The following is a 22175-nucleotide window of genomic DNA, read 5'->3' as shown; positions in this document are numbered from 1 at the left end:
CAATCTCTCGGAACCACTCTTGTTTTCAGGGATCCATTGAAGAAGTCTTTCAATAGACCTGCCAGGATATCTCTGAGCTCCTGTGGTCTCCTGGGATGAACCTCATCTGGCGCCCATGGCCTTGTCCACTTTCAGTTTTTCTAACTCTTCCCATACATTCTCTTCTGTAAAAGGAGTTGTGTCTGCCCCATTCCCATCTACGGTCTTGTCAACCAGGAACAGTCCATCTTCAGGGTCTTCTTTAGTGAACGAAGAACTGAACACTGTTATTTTTGTTTTTATTTTTTCAGTCACCTCCTTTGAGAACCAAATCAGTTTCTTTTTCCTTGCACATTTTTTATTTTTCTAATATATAGATTTCTTGCCTTTGTAATAGCTCTTTTTAATTTGGCCCACTGTTGTTCCACCTTGCCCATTTTCTCCCAGTCTTCTAGTTCTTCCTCTAGGTACATCCCCATGTTGTCAAAGTCTATACTTTTGAAATTCAGAACTCAGGTCTTTGTGAGACTTCTCTGTATCTTATTTGTGATATCAAACCATACTGTCTGATGATCACTGGTGCTCAGGTTGGCACTTGTCCAGACTTTAGAGACATTATTCCCATTAGTGAGCACTAGGTGAGGTATCACACAATCCCTCATTGGTTCCATTACCATTTGTTTGAGCAGAACCCCTTGAAGGTCATCTATTATCTCTCTACTTCTTACAGATTCTGCAGAAGGGATACTCCAATCCATATCTGACAGATTATAATCTCCTGTCTCACTAGTGTTTTATATCTAATTTGCCTTTTTTCCTCATTGGCATCTGCTTTCCATTCAGGCCAATAGTGTCCCTAGTGCCTCCTTTTACTGTGCGCCCTCATTTCTATACTCGATTGCGTGCCCAGAAGAGTGGCCTGGGCGCACGTTGGGAGAGCGGGTGCTCGCCTCGGAGTGCTGGCTCTCCCGCAAATTTTACTGTATCGGCCTGATTGTTTGAAAGATGTTCTTTTATTTTTATTTATTTAGAGGCTTTTTTATACCAATATTAGTGGGTACATCATATCAGTTTACATCAAACCAAATAATGTGATTTCTTTTAAATAATGTGATTTAATTTTAGTTTGATATAGAAATTATTTCAAGTTAGTTGTATGGATAAATAACATTATTAGAATTAAGGTTTGATATATTTTATTTTATATTTTAGAATTACTGATTAATGGTATTTTTATTATGTTTTAGTCTAAGACTGATGATCATATAATATTGAAGGTTTAATTGTAATTTTGTGAATCGATAATGCTAAATTTTTTGTTATTGTAAACCGACGTGAAATCAATATGAATGTCGGTATATAAAAATTGACTAAATAAATAAAATAAATAAGATAGAAAGTACATATAACAGGGAAGGGGGATGGGATTGCAGAGAACAAAAACTAGAGTAAAACATAAGAGGAGAGAGAAATTTAACTGCAGTGAAATAACATGTTAACATAAAATTTAAAAATTAGTAATTTAGAAGCATAAGTCTGTGGCAATGGGTTTATGGTGTAAGGGTCCTAATCTGGGTATGCTTGTTTGAAGAGCCAGGTCTTTAACTTTTTCTTTAATTTGATGGTGCAAGACTCGAGGCGGAGATTCGTGGGTAGTGTGTTCCAGCGGGTGGGGCTTGCTATGGATAGGGCTCGATCCCTTGTGGCGGAGAGGTGTGCATTCTTGGGGGAAGGGATGTGGAGGGTGCCTTAACGGGTTGCTCTAGTGGGCTTTTGGTTTTAACTGCCTCATTCACCTCACCATTAAACCATGCTGGCAGTCATTTGGTCTTTATTTGACGTTTTCAAATGTATGGAATACAATGAAACACATGGGCAATCCTATTTGAAAATTACTTCCATAATATCAAACATTCAACCTCACCAATCTTATTTTTAAGACTTCTACTAATTTTATTTGCATTCACAACCTGCTTATTAGCAGATGATACAGGCAGTTCAGAGTCATTCATATGTGTGCCTTTTATTTAAATCCATCTGGGCTAGTTCAGCCTTTACCATAGTCTCTCTATCTGGATATTCTAACTTCCTTTGGAAAATATCGTCCTCTGAATCATGTACTTCTGAGTGACTATCAGCTTTCCCCCATGGTCTGCTGTAAAAGCTGCTCTATCTCTTTTTTAATGTTAGTGTCAGCAGACAGGTTCTATCCTGGTTAAGAAGGAGTCCATCACATCCGAATAGGTCCTCACTCTCCCAGAATGTTCTCCAATTCCTATCAAATCTAAAGTCCTCTTCCCTTATCATTGTCTCATACATTGAGACTCTGGAGCTCAGCCTGCCTCTAGGATCTTGTGTGTGGAACAGGGAGTATTTCTGCGTGCAACCTTGGATGTTATGGATTTCAATTTCCTACCTAAAAGCTAAGATTTCCTTCCTGCACCTTCCTGTGTCCGTTATACCTACATGTACCCAGAGCTACCAAAAGGCGCCATAGCGCTGCAAGGCCTGATCCTTCGACTCTTCAGGAGCAGGGAGGGTGAATGAGGGCATTGAAGTAGCACTGTGGGGGTGAGCAGCATTAAATGAAATCATGCACTGGCTACCTGTGGAGAGTGAGGGGATTCTGGGCAGTAGGGGGCTGGGAGGGGAAAAAAGTCTGGGGAGCAAGACTGATGGGAAGTGGAGGTCTGGGAGAGCAGGGCTTGTTGAGCAAGACTGATGGGGAGTGGGTGGGGGGGGGGGGTCTGGGTGAAGAGAGGGGGCTGTGGACTAAGACTTCTGGGGAGTGGGATTTTTGAGATGGGAAAGGGATCTGGAGAGAAATACTGCTGGGAATTGGGGATCTGAAAGGGGAGAGGGGGCTGAGGATTAAGATTCCTGGGGAGTGGGATGTCAGAGAGGGGAGCAAAACTGCTGGGGCATTGGGGGTCTGAAAGGGGAGAGGGGGTTGGGACCAAGAGTGCTAGGGAGTGGGGGGGAAAGGGAGCAAGACTGTGTGGGAGAGTGAGAGAGAGAATGCGTGTATGTGTGTGGAAGAGAGCGAGAACTTGTGTATGAGAGTGATATAGCATGCATGCATGTGTGTATGCATGTGTAGGAGAGAGAGAGAGCATATATGTGGGAGTGATCTCTCTTCCTCTCTGCCTGCCAATCCATGACAATTTTAGGGCTTCTAGAAATCAAACGTCTAGATATGGATAACGGGATTTTTAAAAATAATTATTAGTTTTAATGGGTGTTATTTGATGTGTTATTTGAAATATTTTATTGATATTTGGAAAATTTGTATGTGAGTTTTAAATTTTGAATGTTATTCTATTCATTAGTTTCAAATTATTCTTTGAATTGGTATGGTTTTACTATTTTTATTGTGTTATGAGGAATGGTAATGCTTCTGATTTTCCATTGTTGCAGTTCATATAGAATTTGGCTTGCTGTGTTCAGATTTTGACTGGTCTCTTTATTCTGTATTTGAAGGTCCATTTTTGTTTTGCATGTGTGACTGAAGTGAGGTATTCCAATAGTGTGTAGTTGTATGTAGGGATCTATAGCATCTTGGCTTGTTCTGTTTTCCTAATTGGGGGTGTATTGGTGTTTTAGGCTTGGTGTAATATTTGCTGTGTTAACTTTCATAAGTAGAGTTATTGCTGTTTGAGTGCTGGCAGTTAGTGTTGTTTTGATTATAGAAAGTTTTTTGCATTATAATTCTGTTTTCTTGTGGCTCTCTGAGGGCCATGAACATGCCCAAGATGCTTAACCGTAGGCTTAATATCATAGAATTCCAAGTGCCATTTGTTTTTTTGCAGGGTTTTCTGGTTGGCACCATAGTAGTGCATGTAAATATAATATAGATATTGTAAGTGATATTTTTACCTCAGAAGACTGTGCTTTGAATGTCCTTTTTCATGTAAAATGTTATTATAAATGCATACATTTTAATTGTGTATGATGGGGTGGAGGGCACCGATTACCCTTGCACTGGCCTTGGGCATTGCTTTACAAACATTTAACAAAGTCTCCCAACTCATAGTGTCATGTGTTGAATAATGGGAGAGGGCATAGTTTTTCACTTGGCCATAGGCGCCACATTGCCTGGCTACGGCTTTGCACTATAACTGGCTCAACACTGTTTAATAGGACTGTTTAATATCCTATTTAGGTGATATATCAGGTATGCTACTTTTGTACCAGGTAGGCAAATTAGCAAGCGATTGTCAGGCCCACGATTCTTAATGATTGAATTGCTAACTACAATGACAGTTCTAACCCTCATTTAGGATCTTTTTGAACTGATGCTATGTTCCTGCCTCTGCAAGTACCCTTTTTGTATCTGATTTCCAAATAATTAACTTTCTACTTGTCTCTTCTTATTTACTCCTGGACCAAAGCACCAATTGGGCAGCTTTCTCCTTTCACCTTTCTCCTTTCCTTAAAGCTTGGTAACTCTGGATAGCATCTGACACACACTTCTCACCACTCCTGCCTAGATCTCTGTTCACTCCTGGAACACAGATCATGGACCTCTGTCCCTTTTGAAAGACAGACTCAAAGTGAGAGATTTACTCCTTCAGAACAGGGATACTCTTTTTACTGCTGGATAGCTTGAGAAAACTGCAATGTGAGAAGCACTACTACAGGGACTGACTGATGGCCTTCTGTACCCACTGCAGGAATTCAGAGACAAGAGTTTGCCTCCTTCACCACTTCCCTTCTTCATTCTTTATTTTTGACCAGAGCCTTCTAACAAACACCTAGAACTATACAATTGTAGCCACTCTTAAAGGGAAGCAATAGCAAATAGTTCAGTGAACTCATTACTAGGGATGTGAATCGTTTTAGGACGATTAAAATTATCGTCCGATAATTTTAATATCGTCTTAAACCGTTATGGAACACAATACAATAGAGATTCTAACGATTTATCGTTATAAATCGTTAGAATCGTGAGCCGGCACACTAAAACCCCCTAAAACCCACCCCCGACCCTTTAAATTAAATCCCCCACCCTCCCGAACCCCCCCCCAAATGACTTAAATAACCTGCGGGTCTAGCGGCGGTCCGGAACGGCAGCGGTCCGGAACGGGCTCCTGCTCCTGAATCTTGTTGTCTTCAGCCGGCGCCATTTTCCAAAATGGCGCCGAAAAATGGCGGCGGCCATAGACGAACACGATTGGACGGCAGGAGGTCCTTCCGGACCCCCGCTGGACTTTTGGCAAGTCTCGTGGGGGTCAGGAGGCCCCCCACAAGCTGGCCAAAAGTTCCTGGAGGTCCAGCGGGGGTCAGGGAGCGATTTCCCGCCGCGAATCGTTTTCGTACGGAAAATGGCGCCGGCAGGAGATCGACTGCAGGAGGTTGTTCAGCGAGGCGCCGGAACCCTCGCTGAACGACCTCCTGCAGTCGATCTCCTGCCGGCGCCATTTTCCGTACGAAAACGATTCGCGGCGGGAAATCGCTCCCTGACCCCCGCTGGACCTCCAGGAACTTTTGGCCAGCTTGTGGGGGGCCTCCTGACCCCCACGAGACTTGCCAAAAGTCCAGCGGGGGTCCGGAAGGACCTCCTGCCGTCCAATCGTGGTCGTCTATGGCCGCCGCCATTTTTCGGCGCCATTTTGGAAAATGGCGCCGGCTGAAGACAACAAGATTCAGGAGCAGGAGCCCGTTCCGGACCGCTGCCGTTCCGGACCGCCGCTGGACCCGCAGGTTATTTAAGTCATTTGGGGGGGGTTCGGGAGGGTGGGGGATTTAATTTAAAGGGTCGGGGTGGGTTTTAGGGGGTTTTAATGTGCCGGTTTTGCGATTTTTCGATTTTTAGATTTTTCACGATTTTTCACGATTTTTCACGATATTTTACCCCCACAAACGGCAACAATACGATTCCCTCCCCCTCCCAGCCGAAATCGATCATTAAGACGATCGAGGACACGATTCACATCCCTACTCATTACTGATAACTTTAATATGTCCTCCAGTGAGAAGAACATAGGCCTTTTACATGAGTGTAGATTGCCTTAATGCACTTAAGTGGATTTTCAGCTGCCTAAAAATATGTGTAAAATAAATTCATAATGTTCATAAAAGTGGTCATATTGAAAAGTGACATTCAAGGCGGGACAAAAGCATGCTATCAATCTACACACATAACTTAAAGTTTCAAAAAGTATGTACATAACTGGCATGCTGATGGCACGCTTAACTTGTGCCTTTGTTCTGGAATGGGTAAAGTTATGCATATGTATTAAGATGTATATCAATATGATTTTAAATTTATGTAGGTATTCTGTGTTTGAAAATTAAGAGATCGATATTCAAAAGACATTTAGATGGATAACTAACAAGTTATTCGTCTAAATGGCAAATTTGGCATATTCAACCACTTATCTGGTAAATTATTGCCAGATAAGACATTGTTTGGCTATTATTTAGCCAGATAACAACGATGCACTTGCGGGCATTCTGGGGTGTGTCAAAGTTGTCCAGCTAACTTAGCCGATTTTCAACTATAAGTTCCTAAGGGGGTCATTTTCATAAGGGATCGCACGTGAAAAAGGACTTTTCGCACGCGATACCCTAGATCGAGGCAGGTTCTGGGCGGCGTCCGCACTGGAAGGGGAGGAGTTGGGGTGGCACCGGGGCGGACGCCGGGAAGACGTCTCTGACAGCGAAAAGGTAAGGGCCCTTTTTGCTGCCAGTTTTGCGCCCAATAGCACCACCTTATATGATGGCACTATTGGGTGTGAAAGCCGGCTGCGATAGCACCGTGGAGGTGCGATAGTTGCCGGATTTTGCAGGCCTGCCTCCGGCTTTGCCACCATGCCCCCCCATTACTGCCGGATTTTCTAAGGTCTGTGACCTTAGAAAATCCAGGCCTAAGGCCTAGATTTATCATTTTGTGATAAATATCGCAAAAATAGTGCCTGCGATAAAAGAAGGGGTGAGGTTAGGGTAATTTCACTGGTACTGCATAGTTATTTTACCGCAATACAGATTAAATTTATCGGACCCACAATATTTTCACATCGCAAGCTGAGAAGTGCCCAGATAGGCATTTATCACATTTTGGGCTGCTGCTGGCTAGAAAGAGAGAGAGAGACTGAGAGAAAGAGAAGAGAGAGAGACTCTGTGGAAGCTCACCAAAAAGTTAACTATTTATACTACTATAAGAGGGGCCACTAGTAACTTGGGATGAAATATGTGGGATGAGTTGGGTTTTGGGGGGCAGTTTAACATGCACAGTCATACATACGAACAGCACAGTTACCATCGGTGAAGAGATAAAGTGATTTGGAGTGATGAAAGGTGAAAGAAGAGTAGATTTGTTCCATGTTCTCTCTACCTAGCTTGACTGCAGCTAGGCAGAGAGTAGGGATGTGCAGCAGGGACGGATTCGTCCCATTCGGTATTCATATTCGTCGGGACCCAAATCTGTTGCATCCGTTCTTGGGGGACCCCGATCTGTTCATTAGTTACATATGTATTCGTTTCCCAAAAAACCCCTCATCCCAACCCTTTAAATTTAATTAGCTACAACCCCCCACCCTCCTGACCCCCCCAAGACTTGCCAAAAGTCCCTGGTGGTCCAGCGGGGGTCCTGGAGCGATTTCCTGCACTCGGGCTGTCGGCTGCCGGTATTCAAAATGGCGCCGATAGCCTTTTCCCTAACTATGTCACAGGGGCTACTGGTGCCATTGGTCAGCCCCTGTCACATGGTAGGAGCAATGGATGGCCATCTTGTGTTCCTACCATGTGACAGGGGCCGACCAATGGCACCGGTAGCCCCTGTGACATAGTAAGGGCAAATGCTATCGGCGCCATTTTGAATACCGGCAGCCGACAGCCCGAGTGCCGGAGATCGCTCCAGGACCCCCGCTGGACCACCAGGGACTTTTGGCAAGTCTTGGGGGGAGGGGGTCAGGAGGGTGGGGGGTTATTCATTATTGATATGTTGTATTCGTGGGGGTTCACCATATGTTTCGCGACCCCCACGAATACAACGAATATGGCATATACGTTGCTGATTACCAATACTTTGCAAACGAATGCACACCCCTAGTAGAGAGTGCATCAAGCAAGGCAGAGAAAACATGGTAAAAATCTACTCTTCTTTCACCTTTCATCACTCCAAATCACAATAAATCTTCACTGCTGGTAATGTGCTGTTTGTACATATAACTGTGCATGTAAAACATGATCTTAAACCCCAAGTCACCCCACAAACCTCACACCAGTTCATAATGTCCCCTCTTACAGTAGTATAAAGAGTTCAAAAATACCAGTGGGCTTCCACAGAGTCTCTCTCTCTTTATCTCTCTCTCTAAACGGAATATGTGATAAATCCTGTTTCAGCCATAACTCACAGCTATCGCAGGCATAACACAGAGGAAAAAGTTGCAGTTATTTCTGGTGTTAAATACCACGAAAGCATGCGTTATTTTATCGCATGCAGTGTTAAACAGCCCTCATTTCCATTTACTCTACCCAAACTCCTCCCACTTGAAACATTTTTTAAAATTTGCATACACATTTCATGATGCGATATTTATCACATGTGTTATGGCATTATGGCATTATCACGGGCGTTAGCGCCCTAACATCCAAAATAACACCCTAACACGATTTCATGAATGACCCCCTAAGTTAGTCAGACAACATTAGACCTGCTCAAGTGCAAGGCTGAACATTAACGCTGATAGCGTTCACTTTCAGTGTTAGTATGAAAGGTACACAGAAGCACCCTGGATTGCTTTGTTCAGCAATCCCGGCCAGTCATTGAAAAAGGTACTGGGGGCAGGAAGGGAAGGGAATGGGGAAGAGGGGTTGAGTATTGGGGGCAGGTGGGGGCTGCAGAAGCAGGATTTTTATTTTCTAGACCAGGGAGGGAGGATATGACATGCAACATTTAAACAATTCTTCACATATTGGAGAGGTTGGGAATTTTGTTAATAGTGGGGGCACTGAATAATAGTGGTTTGGGGGGTGGAGAGGGGTAGAAATTAGCCCTCAAGGCCTGCGGTGTCATTTTTTTTTTTAACAGGATTACCACTTAGCCGGGTATCTTTGAAGATATCCACTTAAGTGGCAGGTTATCTGGTCACACAAGGCTGGATAATTAATAAACCTAACCAGTTATATTCAAACAGCTGGTTGGGTTTTATAGGTATCTGGCTACATGTAGCCAAACAACTTTAAACACAGTAAATGTGTTTTTTTTTAAATCTGTAAAAGTACCTTCTAGGTACACCTGGCTAGAACCTACATCACTAAACATTTGTACGTATGTTTATGATTTAATGTAACCGAAACTTAATGGCACCGGTTAGAATGTACTATAGTATGCTTACTCCAAACTTACTTATGTGCCTACATGTAAACCGTTGCGATGGTATATAACTTAGCGATGGTATAGAAAAGACTTTAAATAAATAAAATAAATAAATAAACAAATATATTCAGGGGAACATTTATCCCATTGAATATACAGGACAAGTTATCTGGCTAACTTTAGCCGTATAACTGGTCCACTAAATGGCTTACTGAACATGGCCTCCATTAATGTTGTTTTGTATGGGCTTTGCTGTTAGGCACTCTACTGAACATATATCCATTAATGCCTTATATTATTACTTATTTATTTGCCTACATGAGATCATAATACCATAATTAGATGCTGTTGTACATCCACAGTTATTATGATTTAATAAAGTACATGCATGCCCTTACTGTGGTAAAGCCTTTGAATGTGTTATTTTATTTATTTATTTTTTGTTATAAAGCTTTCCATTAAGATTGTTTTGAAATAATGTGTGCTTTACTAAAACATTTGTATGCAATATTAATATTTATAATATTTTCTTATTCAGGTGCTATATTGCTATTTGCTGGGATTACTTTGATTTTGGATGCTATGAAAGTGGGATATTTCATTGGATACTTAGAGTGTGAATCAATAACTGAAGTCATTTATCCAGTTACTCATATAATGCATACTCTTTTACAGGTACAGTATAACTGAACTCAGAATATTTTAGTCTGATTTACTAAGCTTTTTTCCCATGAAAACAAAATGAGAGAAAAAAAAAGCTTATGTAAATAATTTTCTTAAATGTTGGCTGAATTAATGTGTGCTTTGTTTTGTAAAAAAAAAAAAAAAGGCATATAATCTATTAGAATTCTTTTTACTTGGCCTATGTTGAAATAATTTCTCTATGAGAGAGTAAGCGAAATTCAAGATGATGATTTTGATATTTTAGGCCATTAAGTGGGCAGGGCCTGGGTATCTACAGAAATTTCTGAGTTGTTATATCCTGTGGAATAACTAATGCTCATCCCAAGGTATACTACTACCATTCTTTTTTTTTATTATTATTTTATATTTATCATTTTCAATATACACCATCATAATAATATAAGTGAAATCACAAAAAAATATCATAATCACAAAGAAAATTTAGCTGACATATCATACTAAACAAAAACTATCTTATTTTTCACAACAAAAGAAATTCAATCAGCTCAATTTTTTACTTATATATTCAAAGTAATATAGTGATAACACCATAAAAAGTAGGGAAGGCATTTAGGTTAATACAGGGAGCCAAATCCATGAAAAAGAAAATTCAAAAAGAAAGCAATAACATAGATTTTTCCTGCACTGTTCTCTAATTTTTAATTAGATAATGGGGATGAAGTGACTACTTTCCTTTGCTCAATAAAACTTTTCAAATGTTCTGAAATGAGAAAAACAAATGTCTCCTGATTCTTTTTTAACAAACATTTGCATGGAAACCTCAGTGTAAATGAATACCCTAAGGGGTAGATTTTCAGACCGCGCGAATAGGCGTACTTTTGCTGGCGCATCAGGCGCCAGCAAAAGTACGCGGGATTTTAGTAGATACGCGCGTATCCACTAAAATCCTGGATCGGCGCGCGCAAGGCTATCGATTCTGTATAGCCGGCGCGCGCCGAGCCGTGCAGCCTACCCCCATTCCCTCCAAGGCCGCTCCGAAATCGGAGCGGCCTCGGAGGGAACTTTCTTTTGCCCTCCCCTCACCTTCCCCTCCCTTCCCCTACCTAACCCACCCGCCCGGCCCTGTCTAAACCCCCCTGCGGAGGGAGACGTAAATCCCCGCGCGCCAGCGGGCCGCTAGCGCGCCGGGACGTGACCTGGGGGCGGGTCCGGAGGGTGCGGCCACGCCCCCGGACCGCCCCGGGCCGTAACCACGCCCCCTGGCCCGCCCCCGGAACGCTCCCGACACGCCCCGAAAACGCTGCGCGGTTTGGGCCCGCCCCCGACACGCCCCCGTCACGCCCCCCTCAGAAAACCCCGGGACTTACGCGAGTCCCGAGGCTCTGCGCGCGCCGGTAGGCCTATGTAAAATAGGCTCACCGGTGCGCAGGGCCCTGCTCGCCTAAATCCGCCCAGATTTGGGCGGATTTGGCGAGCAGGGCTCTTAAAATCCGCCCCTAAGGATGCCACCTCTTGGCGGAGAGCTAAAAACTCTTTTCTCCGCACTTGGGTCGTTAAAGCAAGATCTGGGAAAATCTTAATATTTTTATCATAAAGTGAGACTGGGTACTTGGAAAAATATTTCTTCATAACCTTATTTAGGTCCAGGTAATTTATAAACGTAACTATTAAAGTTCCCCTATCTATCACTTGATTTGAATTTTCTAGAAACTCTGTAAGATTTCCCTGAAAAGGTAAATCAGGTGTGTTTAAATTGGAAATTCTTTTTGGCAGGAAATAGCAAACATTTATATTAGTTAAATCATTTTCCAGATATCCTAACACTTCTTTAAGAAATTTGAGGAAAGTTCCCAAAGGTACTTCCCCCACAATTCTAGGAAAATTTAGGAGATGCAAGTTTAAACGTTTTGAATTGTTCTCAAAGTTTTCTATTCGCCTTGCAAGTAGAGCTCTATCTTTCACCACCGCAGCGTGGAACTCCATATTCTTTTTCTCTGTCTCTTCCAAGGCTTTAATCCTCTCCTCCGAATTCTTAATAGATTTGTTAAGTAGTTGAATTTCCTGTTGGCTTTTCCCACTATTACTATCCATTTTCCTCTCAAGTCTCTTGATGTTTGTCGACATTTCAGCCATTAAATCCCACATTACTTGGCCTATTACTCCTATGTTGAAATAATTTCTCTATGAGAGAGAAAGCGAAATTCAAGATGATGATTTTGATATTTTAGGCCATTAAGTGGGCAGGGCCTGGGTATCTACAGAAATTTCTGAGTTGTTATATCCTGTGGAATAACTAATGCTCATCCCAAGGTATACTACTACCATTCTAAATGGTAGATGAGAACAGTAACTTATCACAGGAAAGCTTTCTCTGTAGCAGGTCCAGTACTGTGGAATTCAGCCCCATTGGATATTAGATTGGAACCAGACTACTGGTTTTTAGAAAAAAAAATATAAACGTGGTTGTTTCCAGGCAGATAGATGAATGACTGGGATGGGAGTAGAGGGAAACTGGTACCCTGTGGTTGAAAAGTGAAGGATTTGTATGAGTGAGTTAGAAGCATTTTCTCTGTGCTTGGTTATAATAGTCAGGAAGCTAATGGGGAGGGGACTGAGAAGTTTTAATTTTATTTAAATTTTAGTTTAGTTTTAACTTTTTATGTATGTTAGGTTTTTTATATTTGGCTTTCTATATGTATGGTTGACATTATTGAATACTCCAACTAATTTGACAAATGGTCAACTGGTCATATATTTCAAAACAATTACTTTTTATATTTTTATAATTTATATATTTGTAGGACCAACACTGAAACAGCTTATAATATACCAAAGCTGCTCTTAGTTTAGAGTCCACTTTACTTTATTATTTACTTATATATAACTTTTTATAAAAAAACTTGTAAACAGTTCAGTCCAGTGAGAAGTAACAATCACTCGTTCAGCCTTAGTAATCCAAGCAACGTGAGCAACTCCACTTAAATAGTACTTATCTTGCCATGACATAGAGGTCACACACCCCGACATGAATTCATGTTTCCAAAGCAATCTGCTATAGGGGGTTGAATCTGCAAGCTCACATACTGTCCAGTTTCCAAAAAATTCACAATACTCACTGTATCTGAAAGAACAAGTCAATCCTTAGAGATATCTCATTCGAAGTTGGAGTTGCTCACGTTGCTTGGATTTCTAAGATTGAACGAGTGATTGTTACTGCTCACTGGATTGGAATGTTTACAAGTTTTTTTTATAAAAAGTTATATATAAATAAATAATAAAGTAAAGTGGACTCTAAACTAAGAGCAGCTGTTTCAGTGTCGGTCCTACAAATATATAAATTATAAAAATATAAAAAATATTTTTTTAAATATATGACCAGTTGACCATTTGTCATATTAGTTGAAGTATTTTCTCAATAGGTCTCTGGATTTCTGATATTTTTTGGGTTATTTTGTACTTGACATTATTGAATGCCAGTATGAGCAGGTTTTGTGCCTAGTATGGTGGTATATAAGAAAAAAAATGAAAAGAAATGGTATAAATGTAGGGGTAGATTTTCAAACCGCACGATTTGGCGTACTTTTGCTGGCGCATCAGGCGCAAGCAAAAGTACGCGGGATTTTAGTAGATACGCGCGTATCCGCTAAAAACGGGGGTAGGCTGCGCCGAGCCGCGCAGCCTACCCCCGTTCCCTCCGAGGCCGCTCCGAAATCGGAGCGGCCTCGGAGGGAACTTTCTTTTGCCCTCCCCTCACCTTCCCCTCCCTTCCCCTACCTAACCCACCCGCCCGGCCCTGTCTAAAGGGGTAAGGGGGACCTTACCTTTGTCAGGGGATTTACGCCTCCCGGAGGGAGACGTAAATCCCCGCGCGCCAGCGGGCCGCTAGCGCGCCGGGACGCGACCTGTGGGCGGGTCCGGAGGGCGCAGCCACGCCCCCGGACTGCCCCGGGCCATAGCCACGCCCCCTGGCCCGCCCCCGGAACGCTTCCGACACGCCCCGAAAACGCTGCGTGGTTCGGGCCCGCCCCCGACACGCCCCCCTCAGAAAACCCCGGGACTTACGCGAGTCCCAAGGCTCTGCGTGCGCCGGTAGGCCTATGTAAAATAGGCTCACCGGCGCGCAGGGCCCTGCTCGCCTAAATCCGCCCGGATTTGGGGGGATTTAGGCGAGCAGGGCTCTTAAAATCTGCCCCGTAATGTTTTAATTAATGAAGAACTTGCTTATCTGTACACATAGAATAATTTGTGGCAAAGTGATATCTGTTGACCTATGTGCGTAAATATATTCAAATCCTGTTAAAAATATACAGCTCAAACACCCTGCTTATATCCCAAAATTCATGTACGTGCATGGCATACAGGTTTTTAAACCTGCTTCCAGTCTGACTTGTACAATTTATTATCAGGCTCATTAAAACATGCATGAGACTCAGTAGTCATTTACAGATATGCAGAATCAATCTCTTGACATTGCCAGCATGAAGAAAGCAAACTGAACATGATCATACCATAATGTCACCACAAAGTATGGGAAAAAAGTTAAAAATGTTTTCTCACACTTCAATCATCACACTTATTTAAAAAATGCTGAAAACCAAAATCTACCAGCCAACAACATTGGGGAATGGGGAAATGAGAAAAAGATAATTAAAACAGAAATCTTTATTTGATGGTAGGAAAAGTATTTTAATAAGAGTGGCATGAACATCTGAAGACACTGTGAGAGAAGCAAAGCAGCACAAATAGTGACCTGAAGCCAGAGAAAAGTCAGGAGCAGCTCCATTGTTTTCCTGATGTGCAAATCTGTCTTCAGACCTGGGTTTAGAGCAAAAGACTAATCAAACCATCTAGTAGCCAGAAAATGGTGAACTTAGTATCCCTGGGTAGAGTGAAGGCAGAGGACATCTCTGGAGGAGGTCTGTACTGATCATTGTGAAGGTTTCCTATAATTTCAATAGGGGATGAAGATGAGAGTCAGGTTTGGAGATTGACTTCCCCTTTCCAGTGTCTTTGCTGATGCTGATTCTTGTAGTGGGTATGAGGTCCCAACATGTCAGTATCCCCAGTTAGCACAGAGAATAGGTGAAAGGAGCAGTGGTATCAACATGCCAAGACACTAAGGACCAAGTGTTGCGCCAGAGGTGGATTCTTGGGCTGAGGTGGGGTTGATGCAACCCATAGGCAAAGACCTATGGGTCCCCACTGTCAGCAGGTGAAGTGGGCTGAAGCTAGAGGCCATTGGAGATTCACCTATACCAGTTCACGTTCCCCTCGGGTTGAGCCTTTGGATGCCGGGTCCAGCAGGACTTAGGCAGACCTCAAAGTTAGGTAACGGTAGTAGGTGGTTCAGCCCAGAGGCAGCAGTCAGTAGATGGCATAGTTCTATCCAGGACAGGACTAGGTACAAGAACTCAGGCATCAGGGAACGAGGAGAGACTGAAGGTGCCTGAGCAAGGAAAGGCCAAGGCCTTAGTTGTCCATGTCCAGAGGATAGGGACAGAGGCGTCACTGTCAAGCTTGAATCAAGGCTGGTGGCAAATGGAAGGTGTAACAAGCAACGCAGAACTCTGGACTCAGGAAAGTCTATAGTGTAGTCATTCATAGCAATGGTCAGGGCACAGAGAAGGCAGGTATGGTCAGGCATAGCAATGGTCAAGGCACGGAGAAGGCAGGCCTGGTCAGGCATAGCAATGGTCAAGGCACGGAGAAGGCAGGTGTGGTCAGGCGTAGCAATGGTCAAGGCTCGGAGAAGGCAGGCGTGGTCAGGCGTAGCAGAGGTCTGGCTTGGAGAAGGCAGGTGAGGTCAGGTGTAGCAGAGGTCAGTACCAGGGTGATGTAAGCAGGATCCCTTTTGGAAGGCGTCTTTCAAATGATGGAAGGCGGTTGTGGCCTCAGGTGGCCAATTCCATGTGTTTTGTCCCTTCCGGGTCAGGGCCATCAGAGGAGCAGCCAGCGTACAGTAATGTGGGATAAAGTGGCGATAATAGTTAAGAAAGCCCAGGAAGCACTGGAGTGCTTTGAGCCCCACTGGCTGTGGCCAATTCCGGATTGCCCTCAATTTATCTGGGTCCATGGAGAAGCCTTGTGGAGAAATTACGTAGCCGAGGAAGGGCAAACTGGACCTCTCGAACAAACACTTGTCCAATTTTGCAAACAACTGGTTTTCACGAAGACATTGTAGTACCATTCGTACATCAGCACGGTGAGTGTCAAGGTCTTTCGAGAAAATGAGGATATCATCCAGGTAAACTACGACTTTGGTATATAATAGGTCTCTAAAACTTTCATTCATCATTCGCTGGAATACAGCAGGTGCGTTAGAAAGGGCAAGAGGCATCACCAAATATTCGTAGTGACCATCTCTAGTATTAAAGGCGGTCTTCTAGATGTCATCATGGCAAATTCTCACCAAGTTATACGCCCCACGTTGATCCAGCTTCATGAAGATGGTAATCCCTTGGAGACAGTCAAATAATTCAGAAATCAGTGGTAAGGGATATTTATCCTTCCGGCTGATAGCGTTCAGACTGCGGTAGTCGATACACGGTTTAAGTGACCCATCTTTCTTGGTCACAAAAAGAATCCTGCTCCAGCGGGTGATGTAGATGGATGGATAAATCCTTTTGCCAGATTCTCCCGAATATATTCGGACATGGCCCTTGTCTCAGGTAAAGACAAAGGATAGGTGCATCCACGAGGAGGCGTGGTTCCAGGAAGAAGGTCGATTGGACAATCGAACCATCGGAGAGGCAGAAGAAGGTCAGCCTTCTGTTTAGAAAATATACCCTCATAGGTGATGAATGGAGCAGGTATGCCAGAGGAGGTGGTAACCAAAGGAATCGTTGATGATGGAGTCACTTTCTGAAGACAGGACTGATGACAGGCTGGACCCCACTCTACCAATTGTAGTGAGGCCCAATTGAATTGGGGAGAATGCTTCTGTAGCCAGGCAGTCCAAGTACAATGGGATGGATAGTCTTATCCAACACTAGTAATTTGAGTTCCTCGAGGTGTAAGGCCACCGTATGTGACTGTACAGGTTCCATGGTCAAAGTGATGTGGCTGGGAAGCATCTCTCCATAGATAGAGATGATACACGAGGAAGGGCCAAGCAAACGGGTTTTTATACCCAAAAGTTGCACAAGATCTTTGAGAATAAAAGTACCTCCTGCTCCGGAATCTACCAGAGCAAGAACCGGGAAGGATCGGGAATCCCAAATTAATGTGACTGGAACTGAAAGTTTATTTATTTATTTATTTATTTTATTTAAAATTTTTATATACCGACATTCATCCAGGATATCACATCGGTTCACAGTGTAACGCAAACAGACGCCAGGCATGGCGCTTTACATCGAACAAATAAAACATGTTAACAAGGGATTAAATGAGGGTGGGAGATATCATGGGAAAGTTTGCATTAAATTATAAACAAGATTTGCAATTATAAACATATGTACAATAATTGTACATAATTGTTGAGGGGCCGGAGAAGTTACACCCAAGTTCAGGACCCCTACTGAACTCGGGCCCTGGAGTTTCCCAGACACAAGCCAGTCACAAGCCAGTCTGCTTCGCTGGAGGCGCTCTTCCAGTGTCAGTCGACCTCGACCCAACCACATAGGTTCTTCTGCCTTGACCACTCTATTGTCACTAGAGGTAGAATTAGTAACTAGTGGTGAGCGGGAGAGAACCCGCGAGGACATCTGACTCTCTTGGACATCTGACTCTCCTAGTGATGCTCTTGAAGACAGTGGTCAATTCGGCCTGTCAAATCTATAAGGTCCTCCAAGGAGGAAGGGAGCTCCCAAGCTGCCAGCTCATCTTTTAATTGCGAGGAGAGACCATCAGTAGCCAAAGTACAAAATTCTATAGTGAAATCAGAGGCTTCATTGTCCTTGATGAAGGTGTGGTAAACTGGTGCTTGCTACATCATGCCGCCCTGGATCGTCAAAGGTCCATTTGAAAACAGCCACAAATTGAACCAGTTCTTTAACAAGGAGTCTGAACATTCCCACAGGGGGGAAGCCCAGGCCAGAGCTTTCCCTTCAAGGCGAGACAGGATAAACGTGACCTTTGTTAACTCTTCCTGGAAAACAGAGGGCTGCAGAGCAAATTGCATATAGTATTGGTTTATAAACCCTCTGCAGAGCTTGAAGTCACCATTGAAACGTGGAGGCACTGGAAGTGCCAACAAGGCTTGCGGAAATGATGAAGGTGGCTGTGGATGAGGAGGAGCCAAGTCATTAAAGAAAGCATTGACCCGGGCATGAAGACGGTTCATTGAGGAGACCAGTGCCTCAAGGAACTCTGCTGTTCTTGCACCTTTGAAGCCAGGCCTGGATTGACCTGGAGGGCATGCAGCTCCACTGAATCCATGGCCTTTGCAACTTGTTGTGCTGGAAGTGGATTCTTAGGCTGAGGAGGGGTTGACGCAACCTGTAGGCAAAGACCTATGGGTCCCCACCATTAGCAGGTGGAGTGGGCTGAAGCTAGAAGCAACTGGAGCTTAACCTATACCAGACCACATTCCCCTCGGGTTGCGCCTTTGGGTGCTGGGGCTGGCAGGACTTAGGCGGGCCTTGAGATTAGGTAACAGTAGTAGGAGGTTCAGTCCAGAGGCAGCAGCCAGTAGATGGCATAATTCTATCCCGAAAGGGGTTAGGTACAAGAACTCAGGCTCCATGGAATGAGGAGAGACTGAAGGTGCCTGAGCAAGGAAAGGCCAAGGCCTTAGTAGTCCACATCCAGAGGAAAGGGACAGAGGCATCACTTTCAAGCTTGAATCAAGGCTGGTGGCAAATGGAAGGTGTAACAAGCAACGCAGAACTCTGGACTCAGGAAAGTCTATAGCGTAGTCGTTTGAAGCAATGGTCAGGGCATGGAGAAGGCAGGCGTGGTCAGATGTAGCAATAGTCAAGGCAAGGAGAAGGCAGGCGTGGTCAGGCATAGCAATGGTCAAGGCACGGAGAAGGCAGGCGTGGTCAGACATAGCAATGGTCAAGGCACGGAGGAGGCAGGCGTGGTCAAATGTAGCAATGTCAAGGCACGGAGAAGGCAGCCATGGTCAGGCGTAGCAGAGGTCAGGCTTGGAGAAGGCAAGCGAGGTCAGGCATAGCAGAAGTCAGTTCCAGGAAGCTGATCCAACACACAGACGAGATGATCAAGGAATCAGGAACCAGGAATCAACAGGAACACGGAGCAAGACAAGCACGACAGCAACATGTACTCGGAGACCTGAAGCAGGAAACCGGAGGAGACCTGTTGCAAAGGCAACGCTATGGAGCGAGCCTGAGGATTTATACACTGGAGGATCTGACGTCAGCATCCAAGTCCGCGGCCACGTTCCCGCCACAGGACCTTTAAAAGATTTACTGATGCGCGCGCACGCGTGCCTAGGAAGGGGCGCGGCGCTGCTGGCAGTGTCTGCGGAGAGGCCCGACAGACAATGACATCTTGGTTGGAGGTCCCAGGCAATGGAGCAGGGCTGGAGGCGCTGGCGGGAGCCCGAGGTCGGGGCTGGTGGCCCACAGCCGCCAGCGACGGGAAGCTGTAAGCTGTAGTCTGCTTAGAAAGGTGAGAGGGCCGCACCGCGGGGCTGCTGCTTGTGGCGAGCGTAACACCAAGGACATAGCAGCTGTGGTACTGAGTGAGGACCAAAACACCCCAATGCAACAAGACAGTGACATTTACCCTTCCATCTGGTAGGTGAAGGAAATGTGACATAAAGAAGACTGCCTCCTTGGTGCCACTTGGGAGGCCGAGTCCTTCAGACGAGGAATAACACCTTGCATGATATTAGGATGGTAGTAGCCCATGGATTACAAGTATCAGTCCTTTATTTAGCTGGTTTTCTTAAGATTGCAGTATATAACATGTGGTATAATCCACTGAAGGCTAAATACTAGATGAGACTAATAGTAAGTATCATGAGGAAAATTTGAAATAACTTTCAAGAAAGAATATAAGAGGGCATGAAATCATTAAAGGTAAACAGATACGGTTTATGCAGTATACCTAAAGGATTAAAACTGACAGTTTGGTTGGTGGGATCAGGATGGTGGATTATCTGTGTAACTCCCAGCTGGAGTAAATAAAATGAAAACTAATTGCAAAGAGATTCCAATTCTGACACTGGTTAGTGGGTCCACCCACCCAAAAAAAGGTTGAGCAGATGACATAGTAGACTGTGTGCAGATGACTTTCTTTTACTGGACTGGGCAACTTCTCCCTCTGTGGATTTGTATTTTGTATTTAGTCTGGTGGATTCTTTCATGCAACAGAATCTTAACACAATGAATGGGCATCCCCATGTTACTTGGCTTCTTCTAACAAGTCCCAGGTATAATGCTCCTTACCTCCAAGTGATTCCCGGCATAGTGTCCCACTGCATGCTGCATCCAAAAGTCATGTATAATACTTCCTGCATCTAGGAACTCCTCTTATTGGCCCTGCAGCCAGGACTTCCTGGGGTGCTGGCCGACAACATCACAAACTGTCTAGGTACATAAAGAAGTCCTCTGCAACCAGCCAGTGCCTCACCAACATATGCTCCTGTGCTAGTCATCAATGCTACATTGCTACTGTTCCTGCTTTGTCCAGCCTTGCCTAGCTTTGCTTCTTCCCTGCCCTGCCTTGCCTCTCTAACCTGCTTGTTCTCCTGTCCCACTTCATCTTGCCTTGCCTTCCAATCAGCTTTTCCTTGAACTGTTCTTCTGTTGCTGACCTGGAGTGCCTTTTATCCCTTGCTTGATGTCTGCTGGCCTCGATTTCTGCCTGGATACAGACTGTGCTTGATTTCTACCTGCCTCAAACCCTGCCCAGACCCCAACCTTGCCTGATCTCTGCCTGTATCAATCCCTGCCTGGACACTGACTTTGCTAGTTCTCTACTTGCCCTGACTTCAGCCACCATGATCCTGCCTTCCTTGTATCCTGCTAGAGAATTCCTGCTTGCCTCCAGAACCTGTGGGCTCAACCCAAGGGGGAGGGGGCCAGCAAGGCAGAAGACCTTGCTTTGTGGCATGTCAGCTGCTGCCTGCTAGGGTCTATGTTCGTATGCCCCAGGCTGCACCAATGTAGCAGCAGTCCTATGGTTCACATCTGCTAGATCGTGACACCAGACAACCTTAAGAACATAAGAACATGCCATACTGGGTCAGACCAAGGGTCCATCAAGCCCAGCATCCTGTTTCCAACAGTGGCCAATCCAGGCCATAAGAACCTGGCAAGTACTCAAAACCTAAGTCTATTCCATGTTACCATTGCTAGTAATAGCAGTGGCTCTTTTCTAAGTCAACTTAATTAATAGCAGGTAATGGACTTCTCCTCCAAGAACTTATCCAATCCTTTTTTAAACACAGCTATACTAACTGCACTAACCACATCCTCTGGCAACAAATTCCAGAGTCTAACTGTGCGTTGAGTAAAAAAGAACTTTCTCCGATTAGTTTTAAATGTGCCACATGCTAACTTCATGGAATGCCCCCCTAGTCTTTCTATTATCCGAAAGAGTAAATAACTGATTCACATCAACCCGTTCTAGACCTCTCATGATTTTAAACACCTCTATCATATCCCCCCTCAGCCATCTCTTATCTAAGCTGAAAAGTCCTAACCTCTTTAGTCTTTCCTCATAGGGGAGCTGTTCCATTCCCCTTATCATTTTGGTCGCCCTTCTCTGTACCTTCTCCATCGCAATTATATCTTTTTTGAGATACGGCGACCAGAATTGTACACAGTATTCAAGGTGCGGTCTCACCATGGAGCGATAGAGGCATTATTACATTTTCCGTTTTATTCACCATTCCCTTCCTAATAATTCCTACCATTCTGTCTGCTTTTTTAACTGCTGCAGCACACTGAACCTTCAGCTCAGGCAAACCCAAACCTGGAAAAGAAGTCAGTTCACAATGTAGATTGGTGGTTCCAATAATGCCAGCTTTATTAAAAAAAGCCCAGCTTTCCACAGATCTCCTTGGTAAATAGACAGACAGTAGAAAAATCAAAATATCCTTAGCAGCACAACAAACTCCTCAACACAGGGAAATCCTCCTTGGCCAAAACCCAACATAATTCATCAGTCAGAAATCAGTCACTTACTCCAAATCAGAGTGTGATGGAGCAACCTTATTTCCCCCCTTTAACCTGTGCAAGACCAGGCATTTAGCTTCATCTGCCTTAAATCCTACAGAGGGAGAGAGCTCTGTGGGTGGGACTCTGCTGGGAGG

The 22175-nt window shown here is 44.2% G+C and overlaps 1 protein-coding gene across 1 annotated transcript in view; it reads left to right on the top strand.

Moving 5' to 3' along the window:
- Positions 1–22175, top strand: part of LOC115093884 (proton channel OTOP1-like) — a 148331-nt gene that overhangs the window by 7756 nt on the left and 118400 nt on the right. The window contains exon 2 of the mRNA XM_029606280.1: positions 9840–9976. Within this exon, the coding sequence (XP_029462140.1) occupies positions 9840–9976 (137 nt within the window). The remainder of the gene's footprint in view (positions 1–9839; positions 9977–22175) is intronic.

Source organism: Rhinatrema bivittatum, chromosome 1 (assembly GCF_901001135.1).
Source record: "Rhinatrema bivittatum chromosome 1, aRhiBiv1.1, whole genome shotgun sequence".
Lineage (NCBI taxonomy): Eukaryota > Metazoa > Chordata > Amphibia > Gymnophiona > Rhinatrematidae > Rhinatrema > Rhinatrema bivittatum.
The sequence above is the reverse complement of the archived record's forward strand: the minus strand, read 5'-3'. Positions and strand labels throughout refer to the sequence as shown.